This window comes from Megascapheus bottae, chromosome 2 (assembly GCF_031878675.1).
Source record: "Megascapheus bottae isolate mThoBot1 chromosome 2, mThoBot2.hap1, whole genome shotgun sequence".
Lineage (NCBI taxonomy): Eukaryota > Metazoa > Chordata > Mammalia > Rodentia > Geomyidae > Megascapheus > Megascapheus bottae.
In genome coordinates this window covers 61,129,213-61,151,263 of record NC_143510.1, presented here as the reverse complement: position 1 = coordinate 61,151,263, position 22,051 = coordinate 61,129,213, and the positions used below count along the sequence as shown (strand labels likewise).

General features: G+C 42.2%; 1 protein-coding gene across 1 annotated transcript in view; it reads left to right on the top strand.

The window, feature by feature from the left end:
* Positions 1–15,438, top strand: part of Cpm (carboxypeptidase M) — a 57,900-nt gene extending 42,462 nt beyond the window's left edge. Inside the window, exons 3-8 of the mRNA XM_090328233.1 lie at positions 1,229–1,401; positions 3,464–3,648; positions 4,760–4,930; positions 7,335–7,487; positions 9,827–9,975; positions 14,653–15,438. Of these exons, the coding sequence (XP_090184359.1) occupies positions 1,229–1,401; positions 3,464–3,648; positions 4,760–4,930; positions 7,335–7,487; positions 9,827–9,975; positions 14,653–14,895 (1,074 nt within the window). The 3' untranslated portion in view covers positions 14,896–15,438. The remainder of the gene's footprint in view (positions 1–1,228; positions 1,402–3,463; positions 3,649–4,759; positions 4,931–7,334; positions 7,488–9,826; positions 9,976–14,652) is intronic.
* The last annotated feature ends 6,613 nt before the right edge of the window (positions 15,439–22,051 follow it).

Below are 22,051 nucleotides of genomic sequence, written 5' to 3'. Positions count from 1 at the left end.
TGTATATATTACCTATTAATAAGATGTATGAAATTTAATTATATGTACATATATTAACCAGAGACTAAAACTGAAATGATTGAAAAAGTCATGGTTGTGGAAGAGGAAGAGAAAAATGAGTAAGAAAAAAAACTGAAGTCAAATTTAGTAATTTCCACTATAAATTTTATTACCATCTGTGAACATAAAATTCACATATCTCAAGGGGGTAACAATGTTCTAGGAGAAAAGTACTCACTACCTTTCTATGTAATTGTAATCTCTCTATATATCACCCTAACAATAAAATTAAATTTAAAAAAATCACATATCCCAATTTTTAGACCATTTCAACTATTCTGTGTTCATTAGGATAACAGAGTACATAAAGGATGGCTTTTTTATGTGCCAGTGAAGCAAATAAAGAACTACCCTGGCTTCGTTTTATTTATTTATTTATTTGTTTATTTTATTATTTTTTTTTTATTTGCCAGTCCTGGGCTTGAGTTCAGGGCCTGGGCACTATCCTTGGGCTAGGCAAGCACTCTACCACTAGGCCAAACTCCTGGCCCCTAGTTTTATTTTTAATATAAGCAGAATAGTGAGTTCCTTTAAAAGAAAATAACATGCAGCAAAAAATGGTGGTTAATAGTTCACAAAGATAAATGGCTAAAGGTTCACAAACATAAAATATGGATTAGAAACGCACAGAATCAGGGAGAAAAAAACAGAAATGTGGAAGAGGACTTATAATGGGAGGCTGTAGACATGTGAAATCTGTTTAAATGATTAACTGGGTTAATAAATAACCTCAGTCTCTACAATGTTACCTGGGGTAATGGTGTCTGTTCTCAGAGACAAACACAATTGCAGGCCCTCTCTGCAACTCTGCTTCTTTCTTTACCATTCCATAAGCATTGTGGATGACAAGCAAGTAAAAAATGCTATGATCAGAACACATGCACTCTAACTCATTCTTAAAAAAGTAAGTTATTTTGGGTTCACACTCCATCCTGCACATATACACACAAGTGAAATTGTTCAAATCAGTGCTTAAATTTTTATTAACAAATACATCTCGGCACACCTCATAATTGACTCACTTGTCAGACTGTCTGACAAGTGGTCTCCAAAACTACTTTGGTCTAAAAATATCATGTGTACAGGCCCCTTCTGGGGACTGTAACTTGGGGAAACTGTTTTCCTTCGTGTGTCTGATCTGATAGCACTTCCTTTCTCTTCCACACAGACTGTGGGGCGGGAGCTGCTGCTCCACCTGATCGACTATCTGGTAACCAACCACGGGAAGGAGGCCGAGATTACAAAGCTCATCAACTCTACTCGGATACACATCATGCCTTCAATGAACCCAGATGGCTTCGAATCTGTCAAAAGGCCTGACTGCTTCTATAATCGCGGAAGGTAAAAGATGAGTAGATCTAACCTGATTAAAAAATAAGACAAAATAGTGGAAAGGCTCTCCTCGTCATGGAGGTACCTGACAGCCCAGCGAGGAGACAAGACACAGAACAGCATAGTCCTGAGAGCCTGTGTCCTGTCAGGTGTGTCGATGCTCTTAACTCCTGCCTGTGGCGGGTAGGATGAAACATGGAGTCGTGAGCACTCCTGCCTACCTGTCCCCTCCACCTTCTACCCCTCGGCCACACTCCCTCAGCCTCCTCTTCGTCAGATTCTCTCATAATCCTCCATCTATCTCTTGGTAATGACCAGGTACTTTTGCTACTCAGGCACTGCGCAAACCTCCTTTTCCACCTGTTTACCTCTCCCCCTGCTTGAGTAGCAGTCCCTCAAAGATGCCCTAACCATGTGTGCTCTATCAGAGAGGCCCTGGTAAACTCTCCCATCCTGGGCACTGTACCCTCAGAGCGCTTTTTTCTTCTTTTCCTCTCTCTCCCTCTCTCTCTAGTACTAGTACTACAGCTTGAACTTTAGGTCCTGGGCACTCACTGTCCCTGAGCTCTGTCACTCAAGGCTCTACCACTTGAGCCAAAGCTCCACTTCCAACTTTTTGATGGTTAACTGGAGATAAGAATCCCACAGAGGGGCTGGGAGTTTGGCCTTGTGGTAGAGTGCTTGCCTAGCATGCACAAAGGCCTGGGTTGGATTCCTCGGTACCACATACATACAAAAAAGCCGGAATGGTGCTGAGGCTCAAGTGGTAGAGCTCTAACCTTGAGAAAGTCCAAGGACAGTGCTCAGGCCCTGAGCTCAAGCCCAGGACTGGGAAAAAAAAAAGAATCCACAGAATTCCCTTTCCTTGGCTGGCCACAAGCCTCACATTTCAGCCTCCTGAGTAGCTAAGATTACAGGTTTGGGTCACCAGCACCCAACTACAGAGTACAATTTTTAGTGTCTGGTCCCTTGTTTAATGTCTCTTCTTTCCCTGCACCCAGAACTGGGAAATGCTGTGGAAGCCAGGAGCCCTGACTACTCATGATAGTTAACTCCCTCATTCCCATCACAGAACCCAGGTCCTCAATAATTAATTACCATTGATTTACTAAGTCAGTGGCTAAGAACTAACCAGAGAAGAGTAGCTCTTAGATAAGTTCTGGTTTGAACACTTTATTTCCTTTCAAGCTACCTTAGGAGGTTTAGAATTTCCCAGATATCAAATATTTCCCAAATATCTAATACACCTGTGTAGTTGTTTTTTTTTTCATGCCAGTCACAGTGGACCATGCCTGTAATCCCAGCTCTTGTTAGGGTGAAGCAAAAGAATCAGGAATTCATACCTAGTCTGTGTTGCATAGTGAGAACCTGTCTCAAAACACACACACACACACACACACACACACACACACACACACACACACACAATATTTTTCCAATAAGAAAAATAAAATCTCACCACTGGATTCCTTTCAGCCTTGTTTTTCTAACATACCTAACACAATCACTTTTTACAACCATGTTGTGATAAAGTGTATGTTCTCCATTGCTTCTATTATCAGATGCTTTGTAAAGAGCCATTTCCAAACTTGGTTATGCAAAACAACAACTTTGTTACTTCATGTTGGTTCTGTAAGTCATAATTCTGGGCAGGACAGAACAACAACAGCCAATCTCTAGGTCCACCCTATCTGTCTGAGACAGCCATCCTGGGACCATGTGTCTGGGGTCTTCTTCTGGCTTTCACCTGAATTCTTCACTTCCTCATGGGAACTTTCCAAGTGCCTATCACTGGTGTCTGAGGTTCTTAAAGGAAATAAGCACAAGTCCCAGATACAAGCCTCTGCTTGTATCATGACAGCCAATGTCCCACTGGTGACAGCAAATCACAACAGAGGAGTCTACCTGGGACAAGAATGCCAAGTGTGGTTCTGGAGGCCGCCAAAGCCACAAGTCACACTTGCATTCACATTTGGGAAAACATCCAAAGCCCATGCTAGAGGTCTGTGCACTGTACGATCATCTCTCTCCCACACCTCTAGGAAACCCTAAAACATTCTTTCTTCTAAAGGGGAAATGCTAATGACTATGACCTGAATAGAAATTTCCCGGATGCTTTCGAATACAATAACGTATCAAGGCAGCCTGAAACCCTGGCAATCATGAAGTGGCTGAAAACGGAGACATTTGTCCTTTCTGCAAACCTCCATGGCGGTGCCCTGGTGGCCAGTTATCCATTTGATAACGGTGTTCAAGGTAAGCCGTAGAGGTCTGCTCACTTTTCCCAGGTGCAGACAGGAGCTGCACACACTCTTAACACTGAAGGACGATGACTTAACCTTTTCTGACTGGGCTACGAGGAGCCTCATTTCTCCAGTCCTGGGCCATTCTGCCTTGTGACTTGTAAACAGCAGCAGAGCAGTGAAGATGAGCTGACAACCTACTTTGCATTTCCTAGTGAAATGAAACAAGCAGATTTAGATGATCTCCTAAGAGGTAATGTGGCTAAAAGCAGAGAAAACCAGAAGAACTTGCCTGACCTTCCTGATCACACGGACAGGGACGGGTCACCCTCCTTCCACCTCTGCATCACGCCACACCCACTATAGGACAACAGTGGCTTCCTTTAGCCCATGTGGCACGTTAAGGAAACTTTACAGATCTTCATAGATTAGCAAGGGTGACAAAAAGCAGATTTATTTTTTAGACTATTTCAAGAGGAATCTGCCTTATTTTGTGTGATATCACCTTATATTAAAAAAAAAATGGAAGAGTAGGCCAGGTACCAGTGGCTCATACCTATAATCTTAACTCCTCAGGAGGCTGAGATCTGAGGATCATGGTTCAAAGACAGCCTGGGCCCAAAATTTCATGAGACTCTTATCTCCACTAAGTAGCTAGAACTGGAGCTGTGGCTCAAAGTGGTAGAGTACTAGCCTTGAGTGAAAACCTAAAGGACATCCTAGCTACTCAGGAGGCTAAGATCTGAGGATCAAGGACCAAAACCAACCAGGGCACTAAAAGAATGTGAGACTCTTACCTCCAATTAATCACTAGAAAATGGCTGTGGCTCAAGGGGTAGGGCAGTAGCCTTGAGCTGAAGAGCTCAGGGACAGCACCCAGGCCCAGAGTTTAAGCCCCATGACCCACCAAAAAAAAAAAAAAGCTTAAGGACAGTGCGTAGGCCCTGAGTTCAAGTCCCAGTGCTAGCACAAAAATAAAAAGAAGAGTAGAGGAAGCATTTGTGGAAGTAGGTAGAAGATTGCCCTCTAGGGAAATGACAGATGTGTACTTGTTAATATGGTGGTGTGTATTTCCTCTGCTTATAAAGTCAACTGAAAGGTCCTTCTCTGACTTTTAAATATAGCCACTGGAGCATTCCTGTCCCGAAGCATAACTCCTGACGATGATGTTTTCCAATACCTTGCACATACCTATGCTTCAAAAAACCCCAACATGGCGAAAGGCGATCAGTGTAAAAATAAAATGAACTTTCCTAATGGAATTACAAATGGATACTCTTGGTATCCACTCCAAGGTGAGTCTCTCTTCATTTCCTCTACCCTCCATATTGCTTTTACTTAGAGGTGCAAGCTCATTCATTTTTGACCCAGAAGTTGTCCAAAGATCTTCAAGCACAGCACAGGCTCTCACTTTTGTCTCTATCTGCTGATATTCCAGGAACAGTGAAGGTAACTGATGCTTTATTTTTTTTTTTTTGCCAGTCCTGGGCTTGAGCTCAGGGCCTGAGCACTGTCCTTGGACTTTCTCAAGGCTAGAGCTCTACCACTTGAGCCTCAGCACCACTTCCGGCTTTTTTCTATGTATGTGGTACCAAGGAATCGAACCCGGGTCTTCGTGCATGCTAGGCAAACACTTTAACCACAGCCAAACTCCCGGCCCCGTAACTGATGCTTTAAAAGGTGCTCAGATACATTCCTCTTTGCCAATGGCCCCTTTCATTTCTTTGGACATTTAGTCAGCATCTGTCTGCTAAGACAGACAAATAGGACATAGATCTTACTTTCAAGTGTAATGTACATAAATAATAGTAGTATCTGTGTAATTATAGAAAGAATAGTGATTTTGAAATAATGCAGCATAGCATATGGGTATAATGCCAAAAAACAATAGGAATTAGAGATCTTGGAGACATTTACCATGTTGGTCCTTTCTAGACAGGCACATCCAGGTAATTATTGTTACATGAAAATGGAAAGCTAATATTGCCAGACCTTCCAGTTCATAAAAGAAACTTGATCACAGGATATACATGGTTTCAAAAACTCCTTCTTCACAGGCTAAACAAAAGAACTGTTTAGATAGGAAGAGCAAGAGGGACCTCTAGTTTTCTACCACTGGAATAGGATGGTCAGATAGGGGAGAGGGTGATTGCCATATAGGGCAAATGAAAAGGAAGGATATTTTTTACCAGAAGGAATTATAGGGAAGAAATCCAAGGGATGCGAGGCTTATATTAGTCTAGGAACTGAACATCATTAGAAGGAAATTAGGAAGGGCAAGAGGGAAGACAGTAGGCTGGAATGCAAAGCATTCTTCCCCAGCCTGCAATTCACATTCTGCACAAAGGCCACTGCCAAAGGCTCCTTCCCAGATGGCACTCTGGATGCAGAGGCTGTCCATTAATCTTGCGTGGACTGGTACTTTTGTGCCTGGCACACTTCCCTCTTTCCAGATACTAAAAATAAAAATAGACCACAGCCGATGGGTGCAAGCCGCAGGTCCAGCCGGACACATGACACCTCGACCCTTTCTGATGTCTATCATCTGCCCCTACCCACTAAGACTTCCAGCAGGGAAGACCCTGCCCTTGCCTTTTCATGGCTAGCAGAAGACCCCTTCAGCCCAGTGGCAGAGTTGTCCTTCATGTGGACTATAACATTACTTCAAGACAAATCCACATGTGTCAGAAATTTACTAAAACTCACAATTGCTATTGGAAATTGTTCCCAAATATGTATATGAGAGTCCTCAGACAGAAATCAGCAGTAAAGCCAGCTGCTTGAGAAGTTCAGAGACAAGCTTCCTGACCCACTTGTAGGTTCTGCTGGCCAAACTTGATTGGCTTTATCCATGGCTGGTGTTATCCGTTCCGCCCCTCCCACCCCCGGCAAGTCCCTAAGCTTGGCATTTCAAGCCCAACTACTCAGCTAGGGACCCTTAACATACTCAGGATCCCTGGCATACTCTGCCTGCCAGAGCCTTTTCTCTTTTTTTCTTTTCTCACACGGGATGTCACATTTTGGCTTGTATAGGCATGAATTGTAAGCCTTCTATTTATCTCTCCCCCAAAGCAGAGATGGGGGGAAGGGTCTTGCTAGCTTACTGTCCAGGCTGGCCTTGAACACTCATCCTCCTGATCATCTCCTTGGGACTATAGGCATTAGTCAGGGCAACCAGTCTCCTCACTTAATTGTGAACCACAAATAAATATCAGTCATCTTTAAGACATTCATATGAGAATATTTAGGACTGACTGGTCATGTCTTGGGTAATGAGATGTGAAGCCCGATGTTATCATGTTTATATTAACATGAATTCATGCTTTCATGTATTTTTTTCTTCTCTTTTTTTCTTTTTTCTTTTTTGTTGTTGTTGGTCATGGGGCTTGAACTCTGGGGTCTGGGCGCTGACCCTGAGCTCTTCAGCTCAAGGCTACCGCCCTACCCCTTAAGCACAGCCCCATTTTTAGTGATTAATTGGAGATAAGAGTCTCACCTTCTTTAGTACCCAGGCTGGCTTTGAACCATGATCCTCAGAACTCAGCCTCCTGAGTAGCTATGATTATAGGTGTGAGCCACCGCACCCAGCTTCATGTGTTTCTTCTTGTAACTTTCTCATTCACTTGTCCCCAGTGTATGTGATACTTGGCACCCTTCCAATTTTAGGCCTTAACACAAATTAAATTTGCTTATTTTTAGGTGGAATGCAAGATTACAACTACATCTGGGCCCAGTGTTTTGAAATTACCTTAGAGCTATCATGCTGTAAATATCCTCGTGAGGAGAAGCTTCCATACTTTTGGAATGATAACAAAGCCTCATTAATTGAATATATAAAACAAGTACACATAGGTCTGTATGATTTTACTGATTCCTTCCTAACACAAAATATAGCATGTGCAGGCCCACTGGCAGGAGAACACATATGCTTCCTTCTTCATTATGCTAGCAGACTTGGTTTTAGGCCCTCTGTTGTTTCATATTCTGGCATTTTATCCTTCCTTGACTTTTTCTTCATGAGGTATGTATTAAGTTAACCTTTCTCTTAGATCTCTCCCCACATTAATTCTTCAATGTGAATTCTTTTCTGAACTCCCTTTATCAGTATCAACATGAGAATGTAACTGAGCAGGAAACACAAAGCTCTGCAGAGGAAGGGTAACCTTCAAAGTATAGTGCTGGCAGAATGTTGCCATTATAAGAACATTGTAAAGGGGGGAAATTAATGCACCTTCTATCTGGCAAATATCATGTAACCCTTTTACTAATTACAATAAAAAAAGAAAAAAAGAACATTGTAAAATGGTAAATAATGTAGAACTTGCACTATAACCACTGCTGTTATTAATTTGGAGGGCTTAAAATTTCATTTAGCCAGGTACCAGTGGGCTCATGCCTATAATCCTAACTACTCAGGAGACTGAGTATAATGGTTCAAATCCAGCTTGGGCAGTAAAGTCAATGAGATTCTTACCTCCAGTTAACCACCAAAATGCCAAAAGTAGAGCTGTGGCTCCCACCAACTGACAGAATGCCAACCTTGAGCAAAAAAGCTAAGGGATAGATCATGAATTCAATTCCCAGTCCTGGTGCACACATATAAAAGTACATATATTCTTTCTTTATTTATTTATTTAGTCATAGGACTTGAATTCAAGGCCTGGGCACTGTCCCTGACCTTTCTCCCTCAAGGCTGGTGTTTTACCACTTTGAGCCACAGTGCCACTTCCAGTTTTCTGGTGGTTAATTAGAGATAGGAGATTCAAGTTCTTTCCTGCCTAAGCTGGCATGAAACTGCGATCCTCACATCTCAGTCTCCTGAAAAGCTAGGATTACAGGCGTGAGCCACCTGTGCACTGCTTGAAGAATATTAACTACCTTCCTGTCCCTGTAATCTGATGGGAACAACCCAGTATTTACAAACACACATCAACCCTGCCCCCTTGTGGTTTAAGATAGAGACAACTTTCTAGTTTAATAATGAAATGTTTCAAAATACCGGTGCATATGGTTATTACTTACAGTAATCTTCTCTCCTCCTCAATGTCAGAGTATTTTATTTGTAGATGTTAGAGACAAGTACCCCCTTGTTGAGATTCCTTTAAGGAAATTACTGAAATTGGTCAAGTTGAGCTACCTTCACCACTCACTAAGAGGCTTCTAGGTCTAAGACTTAGACACATCTAGAATCTGTGACTGTCTTGTTGGCCTGTTTTCATGGACAAGCTGGCCTAGAGGACCAGTGGCTAGGGAGTTCCCAAGCTGTTTGGTTACCTAATGTGTTTGAAAGCTGGAACCACAATTGTCTGGACCTCAGCTTATCAGCTGAGGAATTGTTTGTTGTGGTGTTAGATATCAAACCCAGGACCCTGGGCATAGGAGGCAAGCACTCAACAATTGAGCCCCCAGACAACTTAGTGTTGATGTGAAGTTTCTAAGAGAAAATGCACCTGAAACACTCGGCATAGGGCCTGGAACCTACTAAGTGTTCATAAATATTGTCTTAGTACTATTAAATCTCCCATCAGTCAATTGCATGCTTCAAGTTTTCCCCATAGTTTACCTGACTGTAAGACATAGATAAATATTCTTAGAAATGAATACACTGGAATTGATTTTTGTTTGGGATTTTATGAAATCCACTGGTGGCACGTTACAGTATACATTGATGCTTGAACAAACAACTTGGGAATGATAGGAATGAACTTAGATGGTCATCTGTTTGTTCATTTTGATGATATGTACAATGAGCAGAATAACACTCAGAACTAAACAAAGCTATCAACCAGACTGGCAGCAGGGCACGGTGGCTCACGTCTGTAATCCTAGCTGCTGAGATCTGAGGATCGTGGTTCAAAGCCTTCCTCTTATCTCCAGTTAATCACTAGAAAACAGGAAGTGGGGCTGTGGCTCAGGGACAACACCCAGGCCCAAAGGTAGGGTGGTAGCCTGGAGCTGAAGAGCACAGGGACAGTGCCCAGGCCTAGAGTTCAAGACCCATGACCCACAAAAAAAAAAAAAACAGACTGGCAGCTTGACTATAATGTAGAGATCAAAAATACCTTCCCTCCTACGATACATTATTAACCCAAAGTAGCTAATAAATGTTGAGCATACTTGCCTTAAATTATTACAGGAAAATATTCCATATGCTAGAAAATGTGATGTTTATACTCATTTTTTGTGTTTAGGCATAAAAGGACAAGTTTTGGATCATAATAGAAATCCATTACCCAATGTAATTGTGGAAGTCCAAGACAGAAAACATATCTGTCCATTTAGAACCAACAAATTTGGAGAGTATTATCTACTTCTCTTGCCTGGTTCCTATATGATAAATGTAAGTATGCAATCTTGGTTCTTAATAACATTATAGAACTCACAAGACTCACCCAGGAGATATCTAAAATAATCCTGGAAAATTCAAAAGCAGCATCAGGCTTGTAATTGAAAGGGGTGGGCGCAGCTGAAGTAGGAATGATAGGAACAAATCAGAAAGAAAACATTCTGGAAAAATGTTAATTGAAGCCAAAACTATTTTGTATGATATTTTTTATGATAAAGAATAAGCCTCATGAGCCGGGTGCAGTGGCTCACGCCTGTTGTAATCCTAGCTACTCAGGAGGCTGAGAGCTGAGGATCAAGGTTCAAAGCCTGCCCTGGCACAAAAGGACTGAAACTCTTATCTCCAGTTAACCTCTAGGAAACAGGAAGTGGGGCTTGGCTCAAGGGTAGAGGGCTTGGCTCAAGGGTAGAGGGCTTGGCTCAAGGGTAGAGCGGTAGCCTTGAGCTGAAGAGCTCAGGGACAGCGCCCAGGCGGAGCACAAGCCCCACGACCCACAAAAAGTAAAAAATGAAAAATAATTAAACCTCATTAATAATAAGATTGGAAGGGAGTCCATGTAGTTGTGTATAACTGCCAGAGAGAAGGAGAAATTGTATTGCAAGAACAGTGATGAGGAAGAACTCTGAAAGCCAGCAAAGTGACAAGAGCTCTAGCAGCATGGATAATTTGAAAGACAACCTAAAAAAAAAAAAAAGAACCAAGTAATTGGCCCTTCAATCTTGGACTGAAACTGCTCTATCAGGTCAGCAGCAAATTGCCAGACCCTTAAGTATAGCAGTAGACTGACACTTCTAAACATTCAGGAGAATCCCCTGGAACTTACCAGCTTTATACCCAATCTGGAGAGCTGGCTAGTCTAAAAATGATTCTTCAGCTTCAAAGAAGGTTCTCAGCTCTCAGAACTCAAACAGCTTCAACAGCTATTGTTAGTCCCCATCTTGACTCAAGAGCTAGCAGCTTAAAAGGAAGAGCTAGCAGCCTAACCTTGACCCTGTCAGGAAATTAGAGCCTGTGTCTGCTCAGACAGCTCTGAGTCCTGTCGCTTCAAGACCAAACAGCCTTATACCCACACGTTTACAACCTTAGAGTTGTAGCCAACATTGCCAATTCCCAGGTTCACCCATACCTGTCCATGCGGAGCTGAAAACGTCTAACTCCAGGAATGCAGCCACAGTGGCTCCACTCCCCAACACTTGTATTCACCACGTCTTCTTCCCAGCCTATGGTCTTGCGACCGCAGCTGTATCTATGAAAACCCTTGGCTTTCACTTTCACTTGAACCTGGGGGACCACTTTTTTTTTTTAGCTCCAAGACTGAAATTATCAATATCACAAGGCATGTGATATTAATCACACCAGAGTTGATACTACATGACTTAGGGACATATCCATCCATGTCCTGCAGTTCCAGGACTAAAAGGACTAAACTCCACTACCTCCCGTTCTCAGCCCAGAGATCCAAGAAAAGGTCTCCCTCCGTTGCCTACACACACCTCCAGGTATGTGGGTACCACAAGCCCAAACACTGTCTCCCCAGACCCCAGAAGACCTAGGAACATCTTCACAACCCACAGACTTTGGACCACCGCATTGGGATTTTTGGCTCCTCACATGGAGAGGGAAAAGGTATGATCTGAGTCCCACAGTTTACACAATAGTGGCTTAGGGGGGGTTATAGGCCTAGTAACAGCTGCAAGCTGCCTCCTGAGACCTAGAGCAGATCCCCTCTGGCGTCCAAAAGATTGATTACACAGTTATAGATAGTACCATAGATTCCAGCACCTTTAAAGACCAATGGTAACTAATGAGGCTGAAGCAACAATTAAAACATTACCTGCTGGACACCAGTAGTTCATGCCTCTAATCTTCAGTTAACAACCAAAAACCTGGAAGTGTAGGGGTATCCCAAATGATAGACTGCCAGCCTTGAGCAAAAAGCTCAGGGATAACACACAGACCTTGAGTTCAAGACCAGGAGCATAAAAATTAAACAATAAAAAAATCTTCAATGTAAATAGTCCAGGATTTTACTACCTCAGTGCAAAATTCTACGAAACATTTCAAGAATTGATTCTGTTGTTACTTACACTAGTCCAAAATTTTGAAATGGAAGAGACTCTGCTAAACTATTATAACCGAGGCCAGCATTACCCTGATACCAAGGAAAGGAAACTGCAGAACCATATCCCTGATGACACAGATGTTCAAAAGTTCTTGATAAAATTGCAGCAAATTGAAGCAGGGCTAGGTGGCTCACGCCTGTAATCCTAGCTACTCAGGAGGCTGAGATCTGAGGATCGAGGTTCAAAGTCAGCCTGGGCACTGAAGTCCCGGGAGACTCTTATCTCCAATTAACCTCTTGAAAACTGGAAGTGGTGCTGTGACTCAAAGATAGGGCGGTAGCCCTGAGCTAAAGAGCTCAGGGATAGTACCCAGGCCCAGAGTTCAAGTCCTACAAACAGGGCATGGGAGGGCAGGGCGGCGGGGGGGGGGGGGAGCAAACCAAAATTGCAGCAAATTAAATTCAGCAGCATATCCAAAGATAATACACATGACCAAGTAGGATTCCTCTCAGGGATGCAAGGATAGTTTGACACACACAAATGAATAACATGATACAGAATAAAGGACAAATACCATATGATTGTTTCAACAGCTGCCCAAAAATCATCTGCTAAGATTCAACATCTCTTCATGATTAAAAAAAAAAAAAAAAAAAAAAAAAGACGGGCTGGGAATGTAGCTTAGTGGTAGAGTGCTTGCCTAGCATGAATGAAGCCCTGGGTTTGATTCCTAAGAACCACACAAACAGAAAAAGCCCAAGTAGTGGTGTGGCTCTAATAGTAGAGTGCTAGCCTTGAGAAAAAACATCTCAGGGACAGTGCCGAGGCCCTGAGTTCAAGCCCTGGGACTAGAAAGAGGAAGGAAGGAAGGAAGGAAGGACAGAAGGAAGGAAGGAAGGAAGGAAGGAAGGAAGGAAGGAAGGAAGGAAGGAAGGAAGGAAGGAGAGAAGGAAGAAGAGAGGGAGGAAGGAAAGGAGGGAGAGAAAAGAAAGAAAGAGAGAAAGAGGGGGAAGAGGAGGAGGAGGGAGGGAAAAGGGGATGAAGAGGGAAGGAGAAAGGGAGAAAAATAAGAATAGAAGACAACAGTGTAGTTACTGCTTTCCATCACTCTTACTGAATATAAGACTGGAAATTTTAGCTGGAGCAATTAGGCAGAAGAAATAAAAAGCATTCAAATCACAAAAATAGATAAATAGACAAAAGATACAAATAGAAAAATGGGATTATATCAAACTGAGAAACTTCTGTGTGTTTCAAAGGAAACAATAGAATTAAAAGAAAGTCTACAGTATGGGAAAAATATCTGAAACTTATTGGCAAGGGATTGATTTCCACAGTTATATAAGGAACTTAGAAAACACTAAAAAATTAACAACAACAAAAAAAAAACAGTCCAATCAAAAATGGGCTACAGGGTTTGGGAGTGTGGTCTAGTGGTATAGTGGTTGCCTGGCATACACAAAGCCTAGGCTTGATTCCTTGGTACCACATACACAGAAAAAAAGCACAAAGTACTCAAGTGGTAGAGCACTAGCCCTGAGAAAGCGCAAGGACAGTGCCCAGCCCCTAATTTCAAGACTAGCAAAAAAAGGGGGGCGGGGCAGGGGAGCCAAGCACCGGTGACTCACACCTGTAATCCTGGCTACTCAGGATCGAGGTTCAAAGCCAGCCTTGGCAGAAAAGTGCCCATGAGACTCTTACCTCTAATAAACTATTCAAAAAAGCTGGAAGTGCTGCTGTGGCTCAAGTAGTAGAGTGCTACCCTTGAGCACAAAGAGGCTCAGGGACAGTGCCCAGACCTGAGTTCAAGCCCCAGGACTGGCAAAAGAAAAAAAATGGCTAAAGAACTAAACAAGTACATCTTAAAAGAAGTATTCAATTAGCCAAGGCATGCATGAAAAAAAAATATCCTACACAGCAAAACCCTGTCTTTAAATAAATAATTGAATAACAAATTCCAGGAATGGTACAGAGAAAAGAACTCTTGCCTCTAACTGCAGCACTGGGAAGGTTTAGGCAGAATTAGGAATTCAAGGCCAGTGGAGGCTATATAGAGATCTTTTGGAAGAAACCTTTAAAGGAAGATCTGGAGGTGGCACCATGGTCAAGTGCTAGCCTCCAGCTGAAGAGTTCAGGGACAGGACCCAGGCCCAGAGTTCAAGCCCTATGATCGCCCCCCCCCCCCAAAAAAAAGAGGATTTATACATTTAGATCAGCAAGGAAAATGGGAATCGGGAAAAGTTGTCATTGTGATTTCCAACAAGGAAAGGATATTAAGTATAGACTTGGGACAATAACTCTTCGCCTTTGCCCTCCACGAAAATGGCAGGAGAAGCTTACTGCTTCCTTCTTTCTCCTGCCTTACCAGATAAGATACCCATGTGTCTTTCTTTCATTCTGTAATGCTTGGCAACAGCATTAACAACTGATCTATGTCAACAAGCCTTGAGTAACTCTCAGCTACCAGCTCACGAGGCCTGGCAGATTGTTTCATGTATTGCACAAAGGATGCATTTTAGTGGTGGCTATCAATGTTTTCAGTATTGGCACTACAAAACATTGAAGTAACTCATACAATTGTTTCTTGTTCTCCCTCTCCCCACCTCAGGTTACAGTCCCTGGACATGGCTCACACCTCACAAACGTGGTTATTCCAGAGAAATCCCAGGACTTTAGTGCTCTCAAAAAAGACATTATATTTCCTTCCCAAGGGAAATTGGATTCTATCCTAGTATCAAATCATTCATGCCCAATGATTCCTCTATACAAAACATTGCCAAGTCACTCAGCTGCAACAAAGCCTAGTTTGTTCCTATTTTTACTGACTCTTCTGCATGTGTTTTTCAAGTAAAATGTGAAACTCAACCTCCATCATTACCTGGAATCAGGGATTAGTCACTCCAGGTAATGGCAACTCTTAACTCCCTTTGGCAGTACCTCAACTGAATAAACTCCACAGTCTTCCCCCCAGTGTGTGCGGGGTAGTAATGAATGATTCACTTCAGAATGGAAAACAACAATCAGATGTTTTCCATTTACACTTAATCTTGAAGTAATCCTAGAAATTGTTAAGAAGTTGAATTTGAGAAGCAAAAAAGAAGTTCCTGGAAGAAAAAAGGGAGTCAATTTTTATATGAAAATCGAGATGAATACAAGCAAATGATGAACATTTATTGAGCACCTACTACATACAAGACTCTGCCAAGTGCTATTTATGAAGAAATGCTATACCTAACAAGTTCTCCACAAAGGAAGAAACGATCACAAGACTGAGGATATTTAGCTTTGCTAATGTTCCAACGAGCCATGAGAGAAAATAGGCAAACATGTCTCAGCGGCCCAATAAATTATGATAGGATGGCAAAGTTGTCTACAGAGCCCTAAAGCGGCACATCAGTTGTCTTTCTCCTTCGAGAGCCAGTGTCCCTGCTTCTCTGCGGCTGGATGCCAGTTTCAGTGTCCCTGCTTCTCTGCGGCTGGATACCAGTTTCTGAGGATATCCTAATGCATAACTGCCTTCCTTCAAGCCTCAGATTTATGTCCAACTGCCCACTGGACATACACACCTGGATATGACCCATAGGTGTCTCACTCGACAGTGAACAGAGTAGTTTTCCCCTACTATATTTTCTGTCTCAATTACTGATACCACTACACTATTAGTCTGAGTCATCCTGAATCTTCTTCTTAATCATGCCATCTGTTCATAGATTCACTAAGAAATGATACAAATATTGGCTAATTCTAGCTAAGCACTGGTGACTCCCACCAGTAATCCTAGCTACTTAGGAAGCTGAGATGTATGGATCAAGGTTCAAAGCCAGTGGGGACAAATCCAAGAGACTCATCTCCAGTTGCCCAGCAAAAAGCCAGAAGCAGTAGAGCACCACCTGTGAGCAAAAATGGCGAAATTAAAAGCAAAAGGCACCGAGTTCAAGTCCTTATACTGGCAAAAGAAAAAACGAGCTGCTAAACATTTAGCATGTTATTCCTGTATGGGTCTGGAAAGACATTCAGATCCACTACATTTTGTTTTCTGGCCCACCTTTAAAACTGCATTCCAGCTGAAGTGGTAAAGTGCCTGCCTAGCAAGGGTAAAAATCCTTTAGTTCAAATTCAGGAGTTGGCGTGGGGGAGAGGCAGCGTGGACAGACTTCAGCTGTCACCTTCCAGCAGGAAGACTTTGCTTATCATCACGTCATGCAATTCTATCCCGCTCTTTCCCAGGAAATCTGGAGCTTAAGGCCATACCTCTTCACTCCCGCAAATCAAACTGTTGATCTTGACTACTGAATTTACAACACTATATATGACCTACTTCACATGGGTTTTCTTAGTAGACAAGCTCTGAGGTCACAGTCTACTTGGATGGAGAATTCATTTTTATATCCTCATAGCCTAAAAGTATATACTGAATGACAAAAAGGGTTCCGGAAACCTGCTCCTCCCACACTTCAGGAAACAGAAGGACTTTGGATCATTATATGACACTAGGTATTGTTCTGCTTCACTGGTAACAACTGACCAGTGTTTGCATATGATGTGTAAAGAAAAACTCTAAATAGTGCTTTCACTTGCACTCCACAAAGTTTGCAGAAAGGATATTGTTACTTGCCTAATAGCAGTATAAGCTACCTTTAAAAAAAAATCGGAAAGCAATGTTCTTACTCAAAAGTGCTCTCTTTCAAGCAGCCAGTTTCCATTAGGATTTTACCTGTGTTAATGCATTGGATGTTTAAATTGTAAGGGAGCGAAAGATCAAGGGGGGCCAGGAGTTTGGCCTAGTGGTTAAAGTGCTTGCCTAGCATGCACGAAGACCCGGGTTCGATTCCTTGGTACCACATACATAGAACAAAAAGCCGGAAGTGGTGCTGAGGCTCAACTGGTAGAGCTCTAGCCTTGAGAAAGTCCAAGAACAGTGCTCAGGCCCTGAGCTCAAGCCCAGGACTGGCAAAAAAAAAAAAAAAAAGAAAGATCAAGGGGTTGGGGGACGAGTAGAGTACTTGTGTACTGTGGATTTCTAAGCAATGAGTTGCCTTTAAAGTTCTTCAATTCTATAGCAGTGTAAAATGAAACTACACTGGGCTTAGAACTCAGTGAAGGACTGAAATATACAAATCATTTAGGTGCCAAGCTTATTCTATCTGCACATCTGTTATTATCTAACCAAACCTGTAAAATCTAGTAATGACCTAAACATCCTGGTTATTTTTATTTAAGTGTAATTTATATAATTGAAAGTATAATGCAAAATTTGATTTTTATATATTAAAGTATTAAGATTATACTTGATTTGCCACCAAACCCTGCACCATGTTTCAACTGGAGAGTCTAACTTTCCTGAGGGCAGTTAAGGAGACATGAACTAAATTCTGAATTGGTTCCTAAGCATTAAGGTGAGTTATTTTTTATTAACCCAAAATTTGTCTCTGAACCAAACTTAAAACCTATCATTCCAAGACAGACAGGAATAGGGGTGGAGCTCAGTGTTGGTGTGTGCTTAGCAACTGATGATGCCCTGCATCAAGATGTCCACCCTCCCCCATAGACAAAACACACCTATGGAATTCTGTGGTGAGAAAAGGCCACTAAAATGCCTAACACTTTTCACTATTCTTAGCCAAAGTTGGTGGTTACACTTCGCAGTTTAGGTGTAATACTTTCCTAGAGAAACCAACATGATTAAAAAACTCTTCAGGATAAAAAGGCAGGAGTAAGATGAGAACTAGAATGTAGGAACCCTTGATTCAAGTCTACCACTCATGCAGTTTTCTTAGCTGTAAAATGAAGACCTCAGCTGTCCATGACTGGATACTAGAAGCTGGTAGAAGAGATACCACAGGCTGGTGCGTTTCATACTTGTCCAGATGGAGGAAGAACAGCTCGTACTCAGGTGGATAATTTGAAGAGGGTGGGATAGACCTTGTTATAAACAGCATCTTGCACGGCTGTAATCCTAGCTACTCAGGAGGCAAAGATCTGAGGATCAAGGGTCAAAGCCATCCTGGTACAAAAGGACCTCCTGAGACTCATCACCAATTGAAGTCTAGAAAACAGGAAGTGAAGCTTGGCTCAAGGGTAGGGCAATAGCCTCGAGCTGAAGAGCTCAGGGACACCGCCCAGGCCCAGGGATAGGGCACTACCCTTGAGCTCAGGGACAGTGCCCAGGCTGAGTTCAAGCCCCATGACGCCCACCCCCCCCCAATACACACACAAAAAGTAAATAGCATTTTGCCCTCACATAAAAATGAAGTTACCCTGAAAAACTTAACATTTGTTAGTCATCTGATATTCAAAGCTTTCGTGAAGAGGCATTAGCTTTCTTGAATGCCTGCTCATATGTGACCAGTGTTACCATGACTACTGGCAAAGCAATGTTCATAAACTTGAATCTAAATGGAAAAGATGTCAATCATAGAGAAATGTTACATCCTTGCAGACAGAAATGTCAGAATTAATTATGGTGCTTAATCACAGGAGATGCTGAATGTTTTGTTTTGGCAGCTCATGGGGCTTGACCTTGGTCGGCCTGGGCCCTGTCCCCGAGCTCTTCAGCTCAAGGCGAATGCCCTACCACTTTCGAGTCACAGCACCACTTCCAGCCTAGGCTGACTCGGAACTATCTTCGGATCTCAGCCTCCTGAGTAGCTAGGACGACAGGTGTGAGCCACCGTACCAGGCACGTCATAAATGTTAAGGGTCTCCTCCTTTCAACACCTCTGAAAGTCTAGGAACTTCACAAGTGAAATTCACATCTGAAATCTATCTAAAAAGGCTGTTGTTAGCTCTATGTTTAGAAGGTATAAACTGGTGCTGGATTGCAAGTACATTTCCCTAGGGAATCTAGAAAAATAAGCATAGCATAATGTCTTAATTCCAACAGTGTAAGCTCTCTGTTGAGATATTTCTTACTCTATAAGAATACAATTCATTTTATGAACAATTATGTACATCTTCATGACTAGGTGTAGGGGAAGGAAATAATGGCCCGATTAGAAAGAGTGCCAAGAGTCGGTATTATCTAAAAGAGAAACAGTACTGCAAATAAGCATATTTAGCATACTCATAACTTCACACCTTTATAGATTTCATAACTGATTTTATAAGCTTTCAGTGACTTCCTTTTATATTATAATTAAGAATGTATTAAATGTAAAAGCGGACTGTAAAGTTTATTTGGAAGGGGACATGACTACCTCTGAGTTTAATAAGTTTAGAGTATTTTATTCTCAATAAAGAATATTCATGTAGTGAAGTTTTTTTTTCATTGTCAAAATAACTATTTTCTAAGTATAGTCAAGCCTCTTTAGTAGAGAAAATGGATTACCACAAAATAAGCTCTAGGGAAGATCAAATTCAATGCTTTTTTTTTTTGCCAGTCCTGGGCTTGAGCTCAGGGCCTGAGCACTGTCCTTGGACTTTCTCAAGGCTAGAGCTCCACCACTTGAGCCTCAGCACCACTTCCGGCTTTTTTCTATGTATGTGGTACCGAGGAACCGAACCCGGGTCTTTATGCATGCTAGGCAAGCACTTTAACCACTAGGCCAAACTCCCGGCCTCAATGCTTTTTTTTTTTTTTTTGCCAGTTCTGGGGCTTGAACTTAGGGCCTGGACTCTGACCCTTCGCTTCAGTGCTCAAGGCTAGCACTCTTATCACTTGAGCCATTGCTTTTTCAGTGTGTGTGGTACTAAGGAATTGAACCCAGGGCTTCATACATGCCAGGCAAGCATTCTACCACTAAGCAAACTTCTCAGCCCCAGATTCAATGTTCTCTACTAGGCAATAATACTGCAACAACTCTTCCAAAGTCCATCGTCCTCACAGATTTTTTGTGTGTGTGTGGAGTATGGGTAGAGGGGTGTCAGTCCTAGGGCTTAAACTCAGGGCCTGGGTACTGTCCCTGAGCTTATTCGCTCATCTAGCCCCCTACCATAGCACCACTTCTGGCTTTCTTGCAGTTTAATGGAGAGAAGAGTCTCATGGACTTTCCTCCCTGGACTGACTTCAAACTGCTATCTTCATCTTCAGCTCTCAACCTCCTGATGAGGATTATAGGAATGAGCCACTGGAGCCTAGCTTTTCAATAGTTAAAGAACAGAAGTGAGGGCCGGGAGTTTGGCCTAGTGGTAGAGTGCTTGCCTAGTATGCATGAAGACCCAGGTTCGATTCCTTAGTACCACATACATAGAAAAAAAGCCAGAAGTGGTGCTGAGGCTCAAGTGGTAGAGCTCTAGCCTTGAGAAAGTCCAAGGACAGTGCTCAGACCCTGAGCTCAAGCCCAGGACTGGCAAAAAAAAAAAAAAAAAGAACAGAAGTGAATGAATCACACACTACAAAGATTGCCTATTTTTTTTTTAAGTGGGAATAAAAAAACACTGGAGCAAGTCTGGTAGTTTTTTTTTTGCCAGTCCTGGGGCTCGAACTCAAGGCCTGAGCACTGTCCTTGAGCTTTCTCAAGGCTACAGCTCTACCATTTAAGCCATAGCACCACTTCTGGCTTTTTTTTTTTTCTATGAGGTACCAAGGAATCAAACCCAGGTCTTCATGCATGCTAGACAAGCACTCTACTACTAGACCAAACTCCCAGCCCAAGCCTAGGGGTTCTATTTCAGTAGTAGAATGTATGCTTAATATGTAAGGCCCTTGGTTCAATCCCCAGCACAAAAAGGGGGAAAAAAGCAATAAACTGTATAATCCTGTACAGTTAGCAATGGGGAAAACCTAGGAAGCTGTAAACAAAAATTAAACATTAAAACTTAACTCTGACAAAAGAGATTTTTTTTAAAAAATTGACAGGCCCGGGGCCAGGAGTTTGGCCTAGTGGTAGAGTGCTTGCCTAGCATGCATGAAGACCCGGGTTCAATTCCTCGGTACCACATGCATAGAAAAAAGCCAGAAGTGGTGCTGTGGCTCAAATGGTAGAGTTCTAGCATTGAGAAAGTCCAAGGACAGTGCTCAGGCCCTGAGCTCAAGGCCCAGGACTGGCAAAAAAAAAAAAAGAAAAAAGAAAAAAATTGCCCGGCCCTACTAACTCATTCCTGTAATCCTTGTTACTCAGGAGACTGAGATCTGAAGATAGCGGCTCAAAACCAGCCTGGCAAGTAAAGTCCGTGAGACTCTTTAGCTCCAATAAACTACTCCGAAAAAGCTGGAAGTGGTGTAGCTCAAGTGGTAGAGTGCTAGCCTTGAGCAAAAGCAGCTCAGGGAGAGCACCCAGAATCAATGGAAAAAAAATTATAAAAACACAAGTTGGAATCCAACCAAAAAGACAAACTATTATTTATATATATATATATATATATATATATATATATTTCTTTTTTTTTTTTTTGCCAGTCCTGGGCTTGAGCTCAGGGCCTGAGCACTGTCCTTATTTTCTCAAGGCTAGAGCTCTACCACTTGATGAGCCTCAGCACCACTTCCGGCTTTTTTCTATGTACGTGGTACCAAGGAATTGAACCAAGGTCTTCATGCATGCTAGGCAAGCACTCTACCACTAGGCCAAACTCCCGGCCAAACTATTATCTTTTTATAGTGCAACTTACACTTTTATTTTTTTTAAACTATTATGAGTTTATCCACTAAATTACTATCATTGAAATGCTTATTATCAACTGAAGAAAATATAAGCTAAATGATGCTAGGAATTTCTCCTCTGGCTTTTGGACCTGAGATCTGTATGCTCTTGTTTGAAAGCCAGCTTTGGTTCTTACTAAGCACCTACATATATACATCATAACCCAGAAGATTCAGACTTCATAAAATTTAATTTAGAAGATGAAGAGAGAAGGAAACAGGCAGTTACAATGAGGCCAGAGAGTACACTATCTCTTATGAAAAATCTATTTCAGTGAGCCTCCTTGGTGTCCAAATGAATAGCATATAAAGCAAATAGCATGCTTTGCCCCCACTCACCTGCAACATGAACCTGCTGACTTAGTGACTCAGAAGCTCCAAAACTTTATCAAGCTACTCAATGACATGTATTTTCTACAGTAGAAAGAAA